General features: G+C 41.4%; 1 protein-coding gene across 3 annotated transcripts in view; it reads left to right on the forward strand.

The window, feature by feature from the left end:
* LOC126469739 (SRSF protein kinase 3-like) overlaps positions 1 to 19,352 on the forward strand; it is a 385,641-nt gene that overhangs the window by 124,690 nt on the left and 241,599 nt on the right. Inside the window, exons 1-2 of one of the 3 annotated variants that reach the window (XM_050096944.1) lie at positions 4,723 to 4,848; positions 14,470 to 14,906. The exons of the other annotated variants lie outside the window; for them this stretch is intronic. Coding sequence (XP_049952901.1) covers positions 14,509 to 14,906 — 398 coding nt within the window. The 5' untranslated portion in view covers positions 4,723 to 4,848; positions 14,470 to 14,508. Of the gene's footprint in view, positions 1 to 4,722; positions 4,849 to 14,469; positions 14,907 to 19,352 lie in introns of those variants that run through there. 3 annotated transcript variants of the gene reach the window in all.

Genomic DNA, 19,352 nt, shown 5'->3' on the forward strand with positions numbered 1-19,352 from the left:
CGCTGCGGCCGGAAAAATATTCTGGAAGAACGGGACCAACGACGACTGAAGAGAATCGTTGAACGTGACAGAAGTGCAACCCTTCCGCAAATTGATGCAGATTTCAATTGGGCCATCAAAAAGCGTCAGCGTGCGGATCACTCAACGAAACATCATCGATATGGGCTTTCGGAGCCGAAGGCCCACTCGTGTACCCTTGATGACTGCACGACACGAAGCTTGGGCCCGTCAGCACCTACATTTGACTGTTGATGACTGGAAACATGTTGCCTGGTCGGACGAGTCTCGTTTCAAATTGTATCGAGCGGGTGGACGTGGACGTGTACGGGTATGGAGACAAGCTAATGAATCCATGGACACTGCATGTCTGCAGATGACTGTTCAAGCTGGTGAAGGCTCTGTAATGGTGTGGGGTGTGAGCGGTCGGAGTGATATGGTACCCCTAATACGTCTAGATACGACTCTGACAGGTGACATGTACGTAAGCATCCTGTGTGATCACCTGCATCCATTCATGTCCATTGTGCATTCCGACGGACTTCGGCATTTCCAGCAGGACCGTGCGGCACCCCACACGTCCAGAATTGCTACAGAGTGGCTGCAGGAACACTCTTCTGAGTTTAAACTCTTTCTGAGTTTAAACTCTTTCTGAGTTTAAACTCTTTCTGAGTTTAAACTCTTTCTGAGTTTAAACTCTTTCTGAGTTTAAACTCTTTCTGAGTTTAAACTCTTTCTGAGTTTAAACTCTTTCTGGGATAACTTGCAACGTGCTGTTCAGAAGAGATATCCACTTCCTCGTGCTCTTACGGATTTATGGACAGCCCAGTAGGATTTATGGTGTCACTTCTCTCCGCACTACTTCAGACATTAGTCGAGTCCGTGCCACGTCGTGTTGTGGCACTTCTGCGTTCTCGCAGGGGCCCTACACGATATTAGGCAGGTGCACCAGTTTCTTTCCCTCTTCTGTGTAAGTCTCATCGATGATAACTCGACGCAAAAAGTTCTTCGGATCTCGCTTTAATTTCTCCAAACACAGTTTCGGAGTTGAAAATTACACCTGCTCATTGTCCGTCAGCAGTCGCGGCACCCGTCGGGCCGACAATTCTTTCATCAGCGATTTACAACATAAAATAGGAATTGTCGTTCCCGGTGACACACGTGTGGCCTCTGCTACTTCACGTACTTCGGGTCGACGATCTGCGAGAATAATGTTGTGGAGACTGGAGTAACCACACCTGGTGAGCATCCTAGACGATTCTTTGTAAAAAATAAAATTTAAAAAAACCACCTTCGGCAATGTTTAAAGTCATTGAACCAATATATGACTGTTGTCACTATAAACAGCACCCAATTTCGATTTTATCGGGTCACTTGTTTTCACAACCAAAAACAAAAAGCGAATCATTGAGCGATACCAAACATTTTCCATCTTGACGAAACCACGTAAAAACTTACTGATACGGCTGGAAAGTCAAGATTACTTATGAGTTAGTCTCATTGTTTTAGCGGAGTCCGACATAGAGCGGCACACGATCGTAACACCAACTTGCGTTTGCGAAGTCACCTGTCGACATACACAGATATTTATTGAATCGCTTTCGTATCTGGCCTACAAAGATGTAGGCCAGATTGAGAAGCTCCTAAATCGCAAAGAAACTTTTTCAAAGTATCAGAACCGAAAATATCTTGAACAGCAAAAGGATTACTAGGTGACAATAGCGTTCCCCCTACAGAGAGGGAATAAAAGTATGGGAGTACCAAAATCACATTACCATACCTAAGAAACCCGTTGGCATTCAAAACAGCTTCCAGTCGTCTCGGAATGGATAAATACGGGTCCTATATGGTGTTCAGTGGAATGTTATTCTATTATTTCTGAAAATAGTGGCAGTTTCAGATAACGATGAGGGAGATGGATAGCGATCAGACACCCTATTTTCTAAAGCAGACTACAAAGGCTCAATAATATTGAGATCTGGTTAATGTGTGGACAGGGGAGATACGAGAGTTCATCCTCGTACTCAAAACCAGTCCTGGACGATGCGAACTGTGTGAACAGGGGCCCTGTCATCTTGGAACCCAGCATTACCACCGTGGAACAGATATTGTACCATTGAATGGTCCTAATCAGCCGTAATATTCACCGTATCCTTGGCAACAATGCGAGATTGCAGAGTAACTATAGAGCCCATGGAGTACTACGATGTGGATGCCCAAATCATTACCCAACCCAGCCATGTTTCACTCTTTGGATGTAAAACTCGGCCAGAAGTTGTAAACAGTGTGCAACACGACTCATCCGGCCAAAAGATTTTCTTCCATTGCTCCATAGTCCAGATTTTATGGCTTCGGCGCCACGTTTACGGGCGCTTGCATCAGTGATATGTGGTTTTCGATCTCGCCCTGCGATTCCCTGCTTACGGCGATTCCTTGGTGTTGACGGGTTTCGAGAGTACGGTACTCAGGTCTCTTTATTTTCCGTTAGAATCCTCTTTAATGACCATCTGTTTCGATCACTAAACACATACTTTCGTCGGCGATGTGATTGAACAGATGATGATGCTTTCCCTGTATGCCGCATAAATCTTCGATACGGTATTGCGCCTGTTGAAACACCACTCTCTTCGGCGACGTTGGTTACGGAAGCACCCACAATTGCCTACGTTCGCGTAGCTCCGAGATGATGCGCTGACAGCTAGACTGAACACTATTCCTGTCACGACTGACACTGGCAAAGTATTGAGGACATTGCGCCAGGTACCGTTTGTGGTCAAATGCAACAGCGCAACCTACGATTTTGGTTAGCATCTGCCTTTATGTTCAGGCACGTTTTTCTCGCGGTGTTTCTATATTTTTACCCAACTCCTGTATAGCTCGAAGGAAATAACATTGATACAGTGCGGTGGCGAGGCGGCAATGCTACCAACGTGCAACCAGCTACGCTTGATATGGCTCTGCGTGTACCAAGAAAACAGACAACACAGCTAGCGCATAACGATAGCGTAAGAACCACGATTGACTGGCGACTGGTCCCTATCATTCGACTTGCTGAAATGTCAATCGCATTTAAATGAAAGTATAGCCTCTGCACAGGCTTCGAAACCACTATGCGGAGTTCTGGAGTAGTTCTTGTTGGTGATCAGAAGATGCAGTTGGTCGGCATACAGGATTCTACACATACTCTGTAGAGATCCCCTTGCATTCCACCCTCCCCCAAATTAATTTTAACTGCGAGGAAGTCATTTGTCAGCGCAGTTGGGTCGTCCGCAGTGAGGATGTTGACCACCAGAGTGGTCTACTTCCATAAAGTTACTGTGATTGTACTGGCTAGCACTTTCTCTCCAGACTAATGTGCGGCGGAATCAATATACAAAAAAACAGAATTAACCCGTGAAGAGCACATTCTTCCAGGAGTCGGCAGAAGAAAGTTCTTATCCACATGAGTGTTTTTTGAGTTATTGCATGTTACATATTAGTTAAATTAAACAGTTTGTATTTTATCTGGCGGTACAAATGGAATTACTTGTTATTAGCTTGTGGTACGTTCAAAAACACAACAGATTATATAATCAAACTGATCATTGTGAAAATGAGGATTAACATTTTCTTCCGCAGACCCATAATACAATCTCCACAACTAACGGGAGCGCCTCTAAAGCCGAGACCAGGGCACACAGTGCCAAATCGGCAGTCGAAACATCCTGATAGCTGCAATGTAGCGGACGATAGCCACGCTGAAATTCCGTGCCCCGTCTAGATTTACTGATTGGATGCTTTACGTACCACACAGTATTGTTTACAAGTAGCGCAACTTACTGTTTTTGGTCTCCGTCATAAACTATTTTACACCCACTAAAAAGTGAAGTGTTATCTGCCTGTAACATGGTTGCGCAGTAGCCACATCTATCATAAAGTGTCAGTAATGAGAGGCTGATCCTGAAATGTACATTTGTGGGGACAGTGTGGGAAAGCAAATCTAAAATAGGACAAACACTCAAATAGCATTTCTGGTGTATGTTAGAATAAATTTATATTTGATAAAGTGTCATCACGTTACATGGGTAAAACTTAGTAAAAACTACTGGCACTGCGTCTTGTTCCACCCACGGATGTGGAATACAGTAGTGTATTGAGACTGACGTATCAGACGATAAAGGTACGCACGAAATTAATAAGCTTTTACAAATTTGTGGATAGAAGGTACACTTAGATGAGTGCTAGTTGTGTTGATTTGCGAACAAGGGTCGTCTGCAGATCAATTATTTCCATGATTGCCACAGCTTTTAAACACTTAGTTGCACGGAGGAGAGCAAACTTGGAATAATAGGCACACGCTTTTTCGCTTACATCCTGGTTGGCTTGGGGCGTCCGCAGACCCGTTGCTTTTTTTTAAACACCGCGCCAGTCAGTATCTTTACGTAAGTACATGCGAGATAGTTCCGCATGAGGCGTGAATGACCTTGTGAGTCTAGTCGTACAGGAATGACTGATAGAGGTTAAATAATGCAAACGGTGTGTGCGTTTTTTTTCTTTTTTTTTTTTTTTTTTTCTTTTCTTAAATGTGATCAGCCCAATCGGTATTTCGTCATTGAGCTAACCGGACAATAATTTTCATTAAAACGTTAAGTCGATGTCATAGTAAACTCGCTGTTGAGCTGTAGCATGTTTGAAGTAAAACTACGTGGGCGTAGTGTTAAAATGGAATTTTTCAGCATGTTATCGTAGGTCATACATTGGCCGTTTATTAATAGCCAGCAGCGACGTACCGCCAGGCTGGCAGTGTGCCGGTGGTCCGCATCAGCTGTAGTCTTGCACACGAGTGCTCAGATATAATGAAGCCTCATCTTCGTAAGTATATGACGGTGCCGATGCACTCATTTAATGCTTGAAAATTGCTTTACAAAATACGGGTCACTTCACTTATCGTTCTGCTCGTAAATGCATGCTTGTACAGCGTCTCATTTTCCCGCAAGATTAAGTGCCAGCGTCTGTGGTGTCACTGCTTTGATGTTTTATTTTGATTATGTCGAGAAGTGGTGCAGTTGTTAGGACATAGCGTTATTTTAGAGATTTAGTTTTCGCGCATTTAATCACTGTCATTGGTGACACTGGAAATGTCAAATGTGCAATTTATAATAGTTACAGTGCCCAAGCGTGGACGACTTAAATTAAAATAACTTGTACCCGATTATCGAAATACACTTAAAACAAACAATGAAGAAGTTTGGACAGCTTTAACTGGAAACAATGAACACACAATTTGTAGGTGAATCTCAAACAAAAAACAGAAAAATTATAGTTTACATATATTTTATTTTTTCTCGAATCACTGATGGTTTTACGTAATACTTCATATATGAAAATAATTACATGCCTTGGAGAATACCGTCTGTGGGATTTGATCTCGCCAAACCGCAAAACAATCTGTATATCTCGCCAGAGAAGACATGACAGAAGTGCTTAATCGTCACCATTTTCAGATTAACATCTGCGCAATAAATGTGTCCGAAAGTGTGTGTTCGCGCTAAAGCAACATCCAGAGAGGAGAGCGTATTTTGTTTTACTTCTGGAAACGACATCATCTTTTATGCTGAATAGGAATCTAGTTGAAAAATTGGCTGCCCATGTTTGTTTATCAAAACTTTGCAGTTCTTCTCCGGATTCGGACTTACTCGAAAGCACGTGTTCTTTGTGTTACGGGAAGTAACCGAGTATTATTAATATTGCCTGTGTACTGGAATTTTTTTTCGTTGTAGTCACAGGCACCAATTACTGTGCAAGGCCTTATTCTTGCAAAACTGTTTTCACAGCTTTTGCCCTCCAGACATACAATTGTCAACGTTTTGTGAGTACACCTTGGCATAACACAGAAAATACGGTCTGGCCTGGGGTTCAGTAGTGCTTTACTGAAACTTTGAAGAAATATACTGTCACTTTCTCTTAAACACGTAAGAACGGTACGTGTATTTAAATCATATGTAAAGAAACTGAGGCAGTTGCCGAGACGTTGTGAATTGGAACTGTGTATGGAAACAGTAGTTACTGAACTTAAAAAGTCAAGAGCGCAATGTTATTAGCTTGAACAATAATTATCCCAGACGTGTGTAAAATGGAATGGTGAAGTTTTTTCAGTCGTGGTGGCAGGACATGGATGATGATAAGTATTTCTTTCGTACGGTATGTAAATCTTTTACCGTCGTGCAGTTCGTTACAGATTTTGATCAGAGACGTACTGGGTCCCAAAGCTTCCGTTATGGTACAATTATCAAATAGCAATGCTCAGAAAGACTCCAGTATGAAGTTTTTCTAGTATCTAAATGTCGTTAGTAGTAGCGAAACCCAAAAGTGCCTTGTCAACAGAACACCTCTTAACAAAGTAAATACAGTGGTTGCACAAAAATATGGAAACTCCGCACGCTGTTCTGTTTGACCACGAACGGCACCTTTGCAGTGTCCTCAATACGAAGCAATTGTCAATCGCGACAAGAATAGTGTTCTGCATAGTAGTAAGCGCATTACTCTGATCAGCCAGAACATTATGACCACCGACCTACTATCGATATAAACCCGTCAAGGCGATAGCAGCGTGACCTGGCGAGGATTGACTGCTAGTCAAGACATGCGCGAGGTGAATGTACACTGATCAGTCAGAACATTATGATCACCTACCTAATAGCCGATATGTCCATCTCAGCGCGGCATAGAAGCAGTGAGGCCTTGCTAGGTCGTTGGAGGGAGGTGGCACCACACAAGTCACATTGTCCCTTAAACTCCGGATAGGAGAGCAGTGAGCTCTGACGCCACCTTCAGTCACATCCCAAATGTGTTGGATTCGGTCCAGATCTGGCGAGCTGGGGGCCACCACATCAATTGGAACTCGCCACTGTGTTCCTCGAACCGTGTCAGCACACTGAAAAATGGCCTTCTGACATGGTGCATTATCTTACTGAAAACTGGCACTGCAATCGGGAACGTGGCCGTCATGAAGGTGGAGTACGTGGTCTGCAACCAGTGTAAGATACCCCTTGGCTCTCATGGTCCCTTGCACAAGCTTCACTGGACTCATGGATGCCCACATGAATGTTCCCAAGAGCGAAATGGAGCCGCTGCCAGGTTGTCTCTGTTCCGCAGTACAGGTGTCTGGGAACTGTTTCCCTGGAAGATGACTGATTCGGGCCCTCCCATCGGCATGATGAAGGAGGTATCGGGATTCATCAGTCCGTGCAACGCTCTGCCAGTGCACCAACGTCCAATGCCGATAGTCACGTGCCCACTTAAGTCATAATTGCTAATGTTGTGGTGTTAACATTGGCACATGCATAGGTCGTTGGCTGTGGAGAACCATCTTTAGGAGTGTTTGGTGCACTGTCTGTCCAGACACACTTGTACTCTGCTCAGCATTAAAGTCAGATGTTCGTTCTGTCACAGTTCGTCATCTGTCATGATTTACTAGTCTGCCCAGCCTACAACGTCCGTCATCTGTAATAAGCAGTGGCGGCCCAACCCCACAACGTCTGGACGTGGTTTCACATTGGATTCACCACGTGTCGAAGACACTTATCACAGCACTCCTCAAACACCCGACAAGTCGTGCAGTTTCTGAAGTGGTCGTGCAGAGCCTCCAGGCTATCACAATCTGCCCTTGGTCAAACTCGGATAGATAGCGCGCCTTCCCTATTCTACACACAGTTGGCACGCTCGCTGATACTACATGCACCATGCATGTGTTTGACTAGCAGTCATTCCTCTCCAGGTGACACTGCTATCGCCTGGTCGGGTTTATATCGACAGTAGGTCGGAGTGGAGATGGAGAGACGGTGGGACACAACGGTAAAGGTGCGGTAACAGGCTGGGAGTGGAGAGGAAGGGGGCCAGCCGTTGTGGCCGATTGGTTCTAGGTGCTTCAGTCTGGAACCGTGCGACCGCTGCGGTCGCAGGTTCGAATCCTGCCTCTGGCATGGATGTGTGTGATGTCCTTAGGTTGGTTAGGTATAAGTAGTTCTAAGTTCTAGGGGACTGATAACCTAAGAAGTTAAGTCCCATAGTGCTCAGAGCCATTTGAACCATTTGAAGGGGAACACTAGGGAGTGGGGTGCATGGAGTTGGCGGATGGTGTACAGGGTGCGATGATCAGTATAGTATCAGTGAGTGTGCTGTGCATGTGTGGTGTCGGGAAGGTGGTCTATCTGACATAGACAGAGGGCAAATTGTGACGTCATGGAGGTGCGGCACAAGTATTTTGAAATGCGCGACTTGTCGGGCGTTAGACGAGAGCTGTCGTTCGTGTCTTCGTCATGTGATGTCGGATGTTTTAGACTGGGCAGACTAGTAAAACAGGACAGGCAGTGAACCATGGCGGAACTACATCTGACTTTAATGCTGGGCAGAGTATGAGTGAGTGTATGTGACCGTACAGTGCACCGAGCACTCCTAATGATCGATCTCCACAGCCGATGACCCATGCATGTGCCAATGTTAACACCATGAAATCGGCAAATGAGCATGTGACCATCGGTACTGGACGTTGGCACACTGGCAGAGTGCTGCGTGATCTGATGAATTCCAGTACCTTCTTCATCATGCCGATGGGAAGGTGCGAATCCGTCATCTTTCAGGTGAACAGCTGCTAGACATCTGTATGGCGGGACTGAGGCAAGCTGGTGGCGGCTTCATTATTCTCTGGGGAACAATCAGTGGGGGCATCCATGGGTCCAGTGAAGCTCGTGCAAGGCACCGTGACGACCATGGAGTATCGTACACTGATTGCACACCATGTACATACTTTGATGACGATCATGTTTCCTGATTGATGTGCCATTTTTCAACAAGATAATGCGCCATGTCACAAGATGAGGAGTGTGATGGAGTGGTTCGAGGAACACAGTGGCGGGTTCCAGTTAGTATGCTGCCCCCCCCCCCCCCCCTCCAGCTTGCCAAATATGAACTCGATCGAACACATTTGGGATTTGATTGAACGTGGCATAAGAGCTCATTGCCCTCTCTGCATAATTTACGGTAATTAGTCGACTTGCGTGTGCAGACGTGGTGCCAACTCTCCAGCGACCTACTGAGGCCTCATTGCTTCTGTGCCACGATGCGTCGCCACTGTTACCCATGCCAAATGTGGACATACTGGCTGTTAGGTAGGTAGTCGTAATGTTCTGACCGATCAGTGTATTTCGGAGAAAAGTGGACATGTATGTGGGCAAATTGTTGGTGCTAGTATGGTGGGTACTTCCATAACCAAGGTAGCCGATATGTTTGGTGTTTCATGAGGCAAGATTTATGTAACATACAAGGGAAATGGGAAACATCATTCACAAAGTCACAACACAGACAAAAGTGTGTGTTGAGTTACGGTGACACAGTCACTGACGAGGATTGTGAAGGAAAATTAGAGGATGACAGCTGAAAACGTCACTGTGAACTGAATATCAGCACCAAAACAGCACAAAGGATCTCCATGAGCTGGTAATTGCAGGGGGAGATGGAATTCCAAAACCACACATCACTGGTGACTGTAACAGGAAAATGTTGTGCCGAAGGTATAAAACCTGGACTGTGGAGCAATGGAAGAAAATCATGTGGTCGCATTAGTGTGTTTCCAACTTTTGGCCCAGATTAAGTTTCAAAGAATGATACGTGGCATGGGTCGGGTGATAATTTTGGGTATCCATATCATGGTATTCCATGGGCCCCATGGTTGCTCTGCAAGGTTGCATTATTGCCAACTGTTATATGACCATTTTAGCTGATGAGGTCCACTCATGGTATATTGCTGATTCACAAATGGTGATGCTGTGTTCCAAGGTGACAGGACCTCCGTTCATACAGTTTTCATCATCCAGGAGTGGTTGTGTGAGCACGAGGATGAATTATTGTATCTACCCTGGGCACCACAGTCATCAGATCTCAACATTATTGAGCATTTGTGGTCTGTTAGTTGATCACAATATTTTTGCACCTGGAAGGGGGACACTTCGTCCAGCTTATCATGAGTCAGCACGTTATCGGACTTGAAAGTATATGCACAGTTGACCTGAAAGCATTGATTGTGCCAGGAATTTTCATTAGTCAGAACTGTACTTGTTTACTGTAACATTGCTGCATGTTTTTGATAGTGGCCAAGTGCAATAATATTGTGGTTGAGCAGTACTCTGGAGAGAAAGGAGTGTGATTACTGTCCATCTCCATCATCACCACTTGCCACAATTTAACTGGAAGAATGGCATAAGATTCCATTGAAAACCATACAGGACCTGTATTTATGCATTCAGACGCAACTGGATGATGTTTGAATGGCAACAGTTCTCCTACACCATATTATGCATGGTAATGTGTTTTTGGTGTTTCCATATTTTTGTTCACTCTCAGTATATTATTTCAGGAACTATGCTGTCTAGAAATTATCTTGTGCTTCAGATACAAAAGTATAAAATGTGATAATTGTTATGGTTTGTTGGTTGTTTCGGGGAAGGAGACCCGACAGCGAGGTCATCGGTCTTATTGGATTAGGGAAGGACGGGGAAGGAAGTCGGCCGTGCCCTTTGAAAGGAACCATCCTGGCATTTGCCTGGAGCGATTTAGGGAAATCACGGAAAACCTAAATCACGATGGCCGGACGCGGGATTGAACCGTCGTCCTCCCGATTGCGAGTCCAGTGTCTAACCACTGCGCCACCTCGCTCGATAATTGTTATGGATTATTTCACTGCACTGCGTTGCATCTGGCACATAACTGACACCATTTTTACATTAAGCTCTTGTGCTACAGTAAAACAGTTTGTGACGGAAATGGCAAAGCTCCGTATGCTATCTCAAACTTACACCATAGCGGTATTATTGAGAAATTATTGCTTATCTTGTGTAGTATTAGCACAGGATTATTTTGGCTACAATTAGAGTAACAAGTCAGTTGGAGAGAGTGAGTGGGGGGGGGGGGGGGGAGATTATTTGGGAATTGCCAAAGAGAAATGTTACTATCAAGCTGCATGATGAAATCTTCTATAAGTGATGTAATTTGTTCTCTGCAGTGCTGGTTATGTTTGTGTTACTGGGACAATTTATTTCATCTTATATCTTCACAGCTTTAACTTTGTCTGATGTACCATTTGTTGCCCATTCCACTCCGTCACAGTGGACTGAAGTTCACTAGTAGCAATGTTCAATTACTTACATGGGCATCCATATTTAGGGTATTCTATGGATTCATTAAATCACTTCAAGTGGATGCCAGGATGACTTTTAAAAAAAGACCATAGTTGATTTCCTGTTTCATCATTATCAGTCTGACATTCAACTCTGTTTGTAAAATGTCCTTCCACTCACTTTGTCTCATATCCACATATGCGCACAAGAGCTTGAGACACTCTCCCTCTCCTCTCCTCTCCTCTCCTCTCTGTCTGTGCATCCTTTCCCCCTCCCCTGGCCCTTCCCTGCCCCTGGCCTTTCCCCCTCGCCTGGCTCTCCCCACTCATCCTCCCCACTAAGTAAGGTTAAATATTCATTTCTTACTATTAGTTCCTAATTTCAAACTACATTGTTTTGGACCCACTACCTCCTGGTTTTGATAGTTTACCCAGTGATATAAAATGTCTGACAGACAGCGAAGTAAAATTTGGAAACAAACTGAAAAAGTTTGTCCATGACAACTTCTGTTCTGTAGAAGTGTTTCCTTTGTAATGTGTAAAAGGTGGTGGGCAGAAATTACTAACTTACATCTGCATGTTTATTAATAATAATAAAATAATAATAATAATAATAATAAGAATAATAATAATAATGGAAATGAATTCCCATGCTTCTTGACAGAGCATAGGGGAATGATGCGGGAGATCTGCACCGCCGTTCTAGGCGAGGTCCTAATGGAGGTGGTTTACCGTTGTCTTCTTCTGACCATAATGGGGATGGATGATGATGATGATGATGATGATGATAACGCCCAGTCATCTCGGGTTAGGTGAAAATCCCTGACCCCGCCAGGAATCGAACCTGGGACCCCAGGCTAGGGAAGCGAGAACACTACTGCGAAACCACGTGCTGCGGTCAATAATAATAATACAAAAAACTTATAAATGTTCATCATGTAGCCATATTTACAAATTGTGTGCATGCAACTGCTCTGTGAATACATTCGTCATGAACTTCGGGAAGTAAGGCTAATGCAGAATTTGTGGGATAAACAAGCATGACACATCAAATTTTGTGATCATCATTGTCATCAAAATTTGTTATGATTTTCTAATATTAGGTCCTGACATATTTCTGAGCAGTGTAAGCTGAACATACTGTACTGTACTTCGGAAAAGAACTGACAGATTGGTGAAAGATTTAAAGATATCCAAAAGCTTTTTATTTTTCTTGAAAATGGGGTTATAAAACAATGTGATGTTCATGTAACAGACTGTTTCTCTGACTGTTAAAATAATCAGTGGCACATTGAAACATACATTTTCTTCTCTCCAACCTCTCCTCTTTCCGCTGCACTGTTCTCATCCCTTGCTCTACACTTTCCTCTCTGCCCCTTCACTCCTAACCACAACCTCTCCTTACCCTTCAAACCTCTCTCCCTCCCTCCCCTCCCAACCACACCCCCACCCTCCCTACCCAGTCACGTGCCTTCCTTTTGCCGTCCCCTTTCCTCCCAGCAGTTCGCCATCGTCTTACCTTCCTCCCTTTCCCCCCCTGTACCTCTCAATCTCTCCCTCCCATCCTCTCCCCTCCATTGCTTCCCTCCCCTCCATCGCATCATGGCCCTGCCTTCTCTCCTTTCCCCCTTTTCCTATCTAGCTGTTCCCCATTGGTCAGCCCCCACTTCCAAACACCCACACACATTGAACATCTCAGTGCTGCCGTCTCCTCCATCCTCCTCCCCCATCAGCTACCATCTTAGCAAGTAGCCCCCAACCTATCGCCTTTTCTTTAGGTATTAATTAAGGCAGTAAATTCTTTAACTGAGTCTTTAATCAGCAAGGATTTGTGTGTATATTGTCATCTAGACAGCTTAATCTTCAGTTTTTAAAAAACTGTAGAACTGATTTTAGTTGATTTACTATTCCACTGTCACTTCACTCAGTATGGGCACAGTGAACCATCTCAGCTGAGATCTTCTGCACATTGCTGGTGTGCGATTCTGAATTTGTTTCTTTGCTCAAGACAATGAATGTGGAATATTTCTTATTAGATTAATTAGCCTTTATATAATTGTGAGGGGGAGTTTCTATAATTACTTTTTCCAAAATGTGAGAAATTGGTATTTGCACAATAAATCTCGCAACACTGATATCCATGTGTTGAAGTATTTGAAGTTCCTGTCACCAAAGAATACAAATAGAATGATTAGCCTTTTTTATTCAATTCATTAAGCCATTACATTGACGATGTGCCGATTTCCTACAGGAGTCTTTTGTTAACATTTCAAAAAATTGTGTACTTGCACTTGTTGCTAATAACAAGACTTCAAGTTTGAAAGAAAAGTTTATTAAAACCATCAGGTGAGATTTTGATGTTAGAACCTGTTATAAGGTAATAATTTCTTAATGCTCGTTGTTTGTGTTGCAAGCATAAATAGGATTATATGAATGAAAAAAAAGTCTCTAAACATCACTAAAACTTCGACTATGAGATACTGTGGCATTGTGAATGTTCTTGATATCTGTGCAGAATAGACTGAGTTGCTGTGCTTCTGCTCTTCCTTCCCTCTGCTGTGTGGGGTTGTTAGATTTCTCGTTCTTGATTTTTACCTTTATTGTAAATAAAAACTCAAATGAAACTTCCTGGCAGATTCTAAAAACTCAAATGTTTCTATTACAATGTGTTGAATGAAGCTTTTGGTTTTTATTCCTGGCGATGTTTCAGTTCTTGCTTTTAGTGACAAAATCTATCCAGTATTGCTACCCAACTATGTTAATTTAACAGGCATAGTAATTTCACTTTCCAACTTAAAGACATAATCTCTGTAATTTTGTTAAGTGGGAAATATTACAGCTGAACTACAGGAAAATTGACATTTTTAGGCATTTGTGTTTTTTTTACTTCAATATTCTTTCTGATATTCAGTTATGGATTAAACAGTTGAAAAATGCAATACGCACCACATTCTAAGTCAGACCTATTGGCAATTTTTCAGCATATTAAATTGAATAATTGGATTGGGAAGCTTCATTTTCTGTAATATTGAAACTGACGTGATTTACATTCAGCTACTCGTGCTGTAACTGGAATGTAAAGTTAAATTTTATTTCAATGTGCCACAAGAACTTGAAATGGTAATTGTAGCAATTGTAAAAAAAAGTTAAATTTCATTAGCGAATGATAAGGAGCACTTAATTATGATGGAGTGCAATTGTACAGTGTGATAACTGAACTGCCTGAAACATAAATAACTGACAAAACTGTGGAAAGGTATTGCAATTTTTGTGTGTCCACATTTCGTTTGCAGGGAAAGGTAGTGAAAGACTATATTTTACAGTGGTGTCGTCGACTCTCGCCAACACGTGGTAGGCATGACATGCAGTGCGATGCCGAGCGGGCAGCGCAGTTGCGCTACTGGCTCCGTGCCGAATGGCTTGCCACTGATGGTGAAGTGCGTGTCAACAATTCGGTACGAGTTGAGTGGTGGCCAGATACAGGGGACAGTCGTGCAGTTTGTGAGGTAGAAGAACCTGCAAGTAAGCAGTCAACTGCTGAGTGGACATGGAATTCTTTTGCTGGACTGTGCCTGTTAATAACACTGGTCCTTCTGCTATCACATGTGGCGGTTCGAAGATTGCGAGCTGTTCCATTCCGAGCGGCATCATCGAGAGCAACAGCAACACTTGAAACGGCACAGCCGGAACTTGCAGTGGTTTCACACTCGAGAAGCACTAAGCGACGACGATACGCATCTGCTCCGGCACGACTGCAGTGGTGCGTGTGCTGGTGCACATTCATACCATCATCCCCACACACTGAGAATTTTCTAACTTATCAACTGCAGATCATATCATCTAATGAAAACTCATTTATTGTGTGGCACTTTAACAGCTTGCAAGTAGTGCACGTTTTGTGCTTTATATGTTCAGTGAAATTGCTTGGTGCTGTTAGTGGCCACAGCAAAGTTTATTATGTAATACTGTGGCTGTTTCAAGTTGTCCTTTTGTAGGTTTTGTGCAGCTTTCCTAGGTTGTTGCACATGTTTTGTGGCTTTTGATAATAATATAATTGCATGTATACTATTCCCTGTTCAGAAGTAAATTTAGGGCTCTGAAACTTCAGTTATTTAGGAACAGTATGCATCCCTTTCCCAAAAAATGCTGTGCGTTTTTTCTGTCTAGTGACATCTGCTGCAAAAGTTAGTGTACCTGAAGTATTTGTATAGCATGTAAGATGTGTATCTGAATTGTTGTTTAATTTTATTATATTCTTGTGTTCAGGTTTTTGAAACTTCTTCAAAAAATCAGATTGAAGAGAGTTCAGTGTTTGAGTTATGCTTCACTGACATGGAGAATATTGTTTCAGGTACTATGCTGCTTTTCAGTGTATTAAATGTGAATAGAAAGTGATAAGTTAAGAGTTCTTGTTACACTCTTTCAGTTTTGTTATTAGGTAAAAGGTGACCTACATTTTGGGTTGTCTTTTAAATCAGCTGTTCTTCGTCATATCTTCTGGCCAAAACTTATCTTGCACCATAGATAGAATACAAGAAATAATCCTAGGGCCTGTGGAAGAGGAAGTGAAATGTGTGAGGGATGAAATAGCTTTTTCATTTAAAAACTGAGCAAAAAATTGATAGATTAAATGTAATAAACAATCTGAAAAGTGCACACTGAAAACAAATTTCATAGTCATCACTATGTAGGTTAATTTGTTAGCAGCAGTATAAATTTGTGAGATCAATATAGCAATTAGCAACTTGCCCTGACTTTACACAAAGAGCACAGAGTGTATGTGGTTGGATATCATATCTGGGGTATGGTAATTTTGTTTACCGGCAACTACATGGAGTCATGATTAAAAGTCAGAAAGCAACCTTAGGTAATTGAATATTAACTTCAAATTCTAGCATAATTTAAACTATTTTAGCAGTACACACCTGCAAAGTTCTCAGGGGAAATGACTTAATTGACAAATGTTGTCATAGTTCAGCCATTTTGCACAAAATATTTGTAAATTATGTAAACAAACCTTTCTTGAGAATCAGTCCATATATTAATGAAAACTTTATTAAAATCCCTACTGTAGTTCCTGTGATTAGACTTCACATACAGACATAAAATGTGGTAGGAGGACTTGTAATATGCTGTGATTTTATACAAACATACCAGAAACAGTATGTCAATTACCTGTCTGATTTTAATTTTTGTGTTGCACTAATATAGCATGTTTTTTTTCTTCCAAACTGGTTATAGGGGTGTCTTAAGTCCATTTAAATGTCATCCATTCTCTTTGCGGGCATCTGATCACTTACTGTACTTATATGAAAGGTTCTATAAATTGTGGTAGTGTTTTGTCTGAAAAGTGTCCACATTTTGGAAAAGTTTGTGGCAGTGGTAATAAAATCTTGGTAGGTTATGTATCTCAGGACAAAGGCAGCCAACATTTGGATAACTGTTCATTAAGACATTATACTGTAGGTTTGTGATGTTAAGTACTTCATCTGTGTAGACAAATTTTGACAAATTCATTGAGTATGTTCAAATGAAGACTCTTGCAGAACTAAGATCTATACTTAACCTCAACTGAGAGTGTGTTATTAACTATTGCTTTGTCTTTACTATTACTACAGCAGTTTGCACTAATTACTGAATATGAATATGATGGTGAACAAGGACATGCCTTCACATTTAGTAATTGACCATTTTCATAATCATTTCTTTTCGCCGGCCGGGGTGGCTGAGTGGTTCTAGGCGCTACAGTCTGGAGCCGCGCGACCGCTACGGTCGCGGGTTCGAATCCTGCCTCAGGCATGGATGTGTGTGATGTCCTTAGGTTAGTTAGGTTTAAGTAGTTCTAAGTTCTAGGGGACTGATGACCTTAGAAGTTAAGTCCCATTGTGCTCAGAGGCATTTGAATCATTTCTTTTCCATCTCAGCATTTGCACAAGTCTTGATGAGTCTTGATTACATTGATTATTGGTTTGATTCAAAATTTATTAACAAATGAAATGGCATTCGGTCTTGCCCAGTAAATGATAAAACTCCACTTGTGGCTCTCAAATTTCAGTTTGAATTACATTCTCTAGTGTACAAAAACTAATGAAGGTCAACAATAGTTATGAAAATGGCTTTATTTATCATTATGTTATTGTTATTCAATTTTTGCTTCCTGTTAAATGAGTGAAAGTTAGGTATGTGAAATGTATACATTAAAACTGTTTCAGCTTTATGAATGATCATGACACTATAATAATTTTTTAATCTTGTCTGTTTCTTCAAATAATACATCATTGAAACCAACGACACAAAAAACCCTGAAAAAAATTCTCATAAAGTAACAAATTGGCAGGTGGTCTCAGATTTGCAATAATCCTTTCATTTTTGAAGACAGTAGTGTGTGATGCTTAATTATATTAAAAACATCTGTGATGAGATTTGAAAACAGATTTTAATGTTCATACCAAAAATATTTTTCATTGGAAAACTGATGTTGCTGGCTGGGACAGCAAATTGACGTTCTTCACATCAGATGAGGGTCTGACAGGTTGGTCTTTGAAACAGCAAACTTACGCAACCTTGGCCCAGTGCACTGCGTGCAGATGGATTTTGGGGAATTGACTAAATTGTAATCTCCAGTTGTAATGGAGAATGTGCAATTTATTATAAATTGCACTGCATTAACAAATGCTTACATGTTAGAGACTGTATCTATTACAATTACAAAGTTGCAAATTTTTTCCCTAGATCAGTATTAATGATGCCCAGCTGTAAGGTAAAGAACAGGAAAATTTAGTCATTGATGAGGAGTAGTGAATTGTGTTGTGTACCTCCCGTTTTGTGATAATCAGATTTTCATTTTGATGTACTTGGAATGTCTCATTCATATAGGGTGACTTGCCCAGGCTTTGCAATTGAACAGCTGAGGTGACAATTTCTGAAGAATAGTGTGACAGATGAAAATCTATAATGTCTTCCAATGTGTCATATGACACAGCCAGGGACTACTTTGTCATTAAGTATCATGCTGCTAATTATGGATGAACATAAAGAAATAAAACTTAAAAACTTAATAATTTATGGTTCCATTCTAGAATAACTATTTCAGTACAGTTTGGGAATTTTTGTTGTGTGGGGTCACGTATGAAATTATCAAGAATGATGTTGAAAGTTGGAAGACTGAAATCACATTCATCTCTTATCACTGATTGGGATGCATAAGCTGTCTTGATGTAATATGTTACAGTCTTACTCATAGATTCCTTTCCTGGAACACAATAGAGTAATGAACTTGCTGATATTACTCTGAAACTAATGTAGATATGTGTGGAAAGCATGGAGTTCGCAGCATGAGGAAGTAATATGTCACATTTCTTTGGCACCACCGGGTTTGATTACATAACCTCTGATTTTCTCCGTTGTCAACATGTTGAAAGCAAGGATTTTCATTCATTAAGTCTTGTAATGTTATTGTACTAAAACTATGAATTGGTGATATTTTTAACTCTCAACAGAATCCTACAGAGATCAGAAATCATCAGTTGTTATTTGATAACACTAATACTCAAATTATTAATAAAGGAAATAAATTTAAACCATCTAGATCGTGTATTAAAATTTGGGGGTTATGACATTTTGGCTACTGCCGTGATCATATATCAAAAAGCTTAGAACAACAAAAGGAGATTTTGTGTCAATACCAAAATCTGTACCTGATTGGGGTGTCAGTTCAACTAATACTCAAAGATAATTGTCATTGTTTTAGTGTGTTGAAGATTTCCAGTTAAGTACTTCATTCATAAATATAAAATTGTTCAAGTAAGGAGTAACTGAAGTATCAATGGATATAATACTGTTTTTTGTACTGTAACTGCCATGTTTTAGTTTTCTCAGGAATTCAGTTTGCACATATTCACTGTTGTAAAGTTTGCATGTCATCCTTACCCCCAACCTTACACTCTTCCTCATTCCCCAGAATATCAAAAGATATTTGCTCCACAAACCAATGTGTCACTTTGTCAGCTGATCTTTCACACACACTTCAACATGGCTGTGTTATCGATTAGTTTATTTGCATTCTTCTCTTTTTATATTACTTCCTATATTGTCTTACACTTCACTCTGTTAAAGCACCACTCTTTTGTAACTATATTAAAACAATGTGACAGTATGTATTCTATATGTTCACTTATTTTTATTTTCCAGTTTCTGTGTTGGTGAA

The sequence above is a fragment of the Schistocerca serialis genome, chromosome 3 (genome assembly GCF_023864345.2).
Source record: "Schistocerca serialis cubense isolate TAMUIC-IGC-003099 chromosome 3, iqSchSeri2.2, whole genome shotgun sequence".
In the NCBI taxonomy this organism is placed as follows: Eukaryota; Metazoa; Arthropoda; class Insecta; order Orthoptera; family Acrididae; genus Schistocerca; species Schistocerca serialis.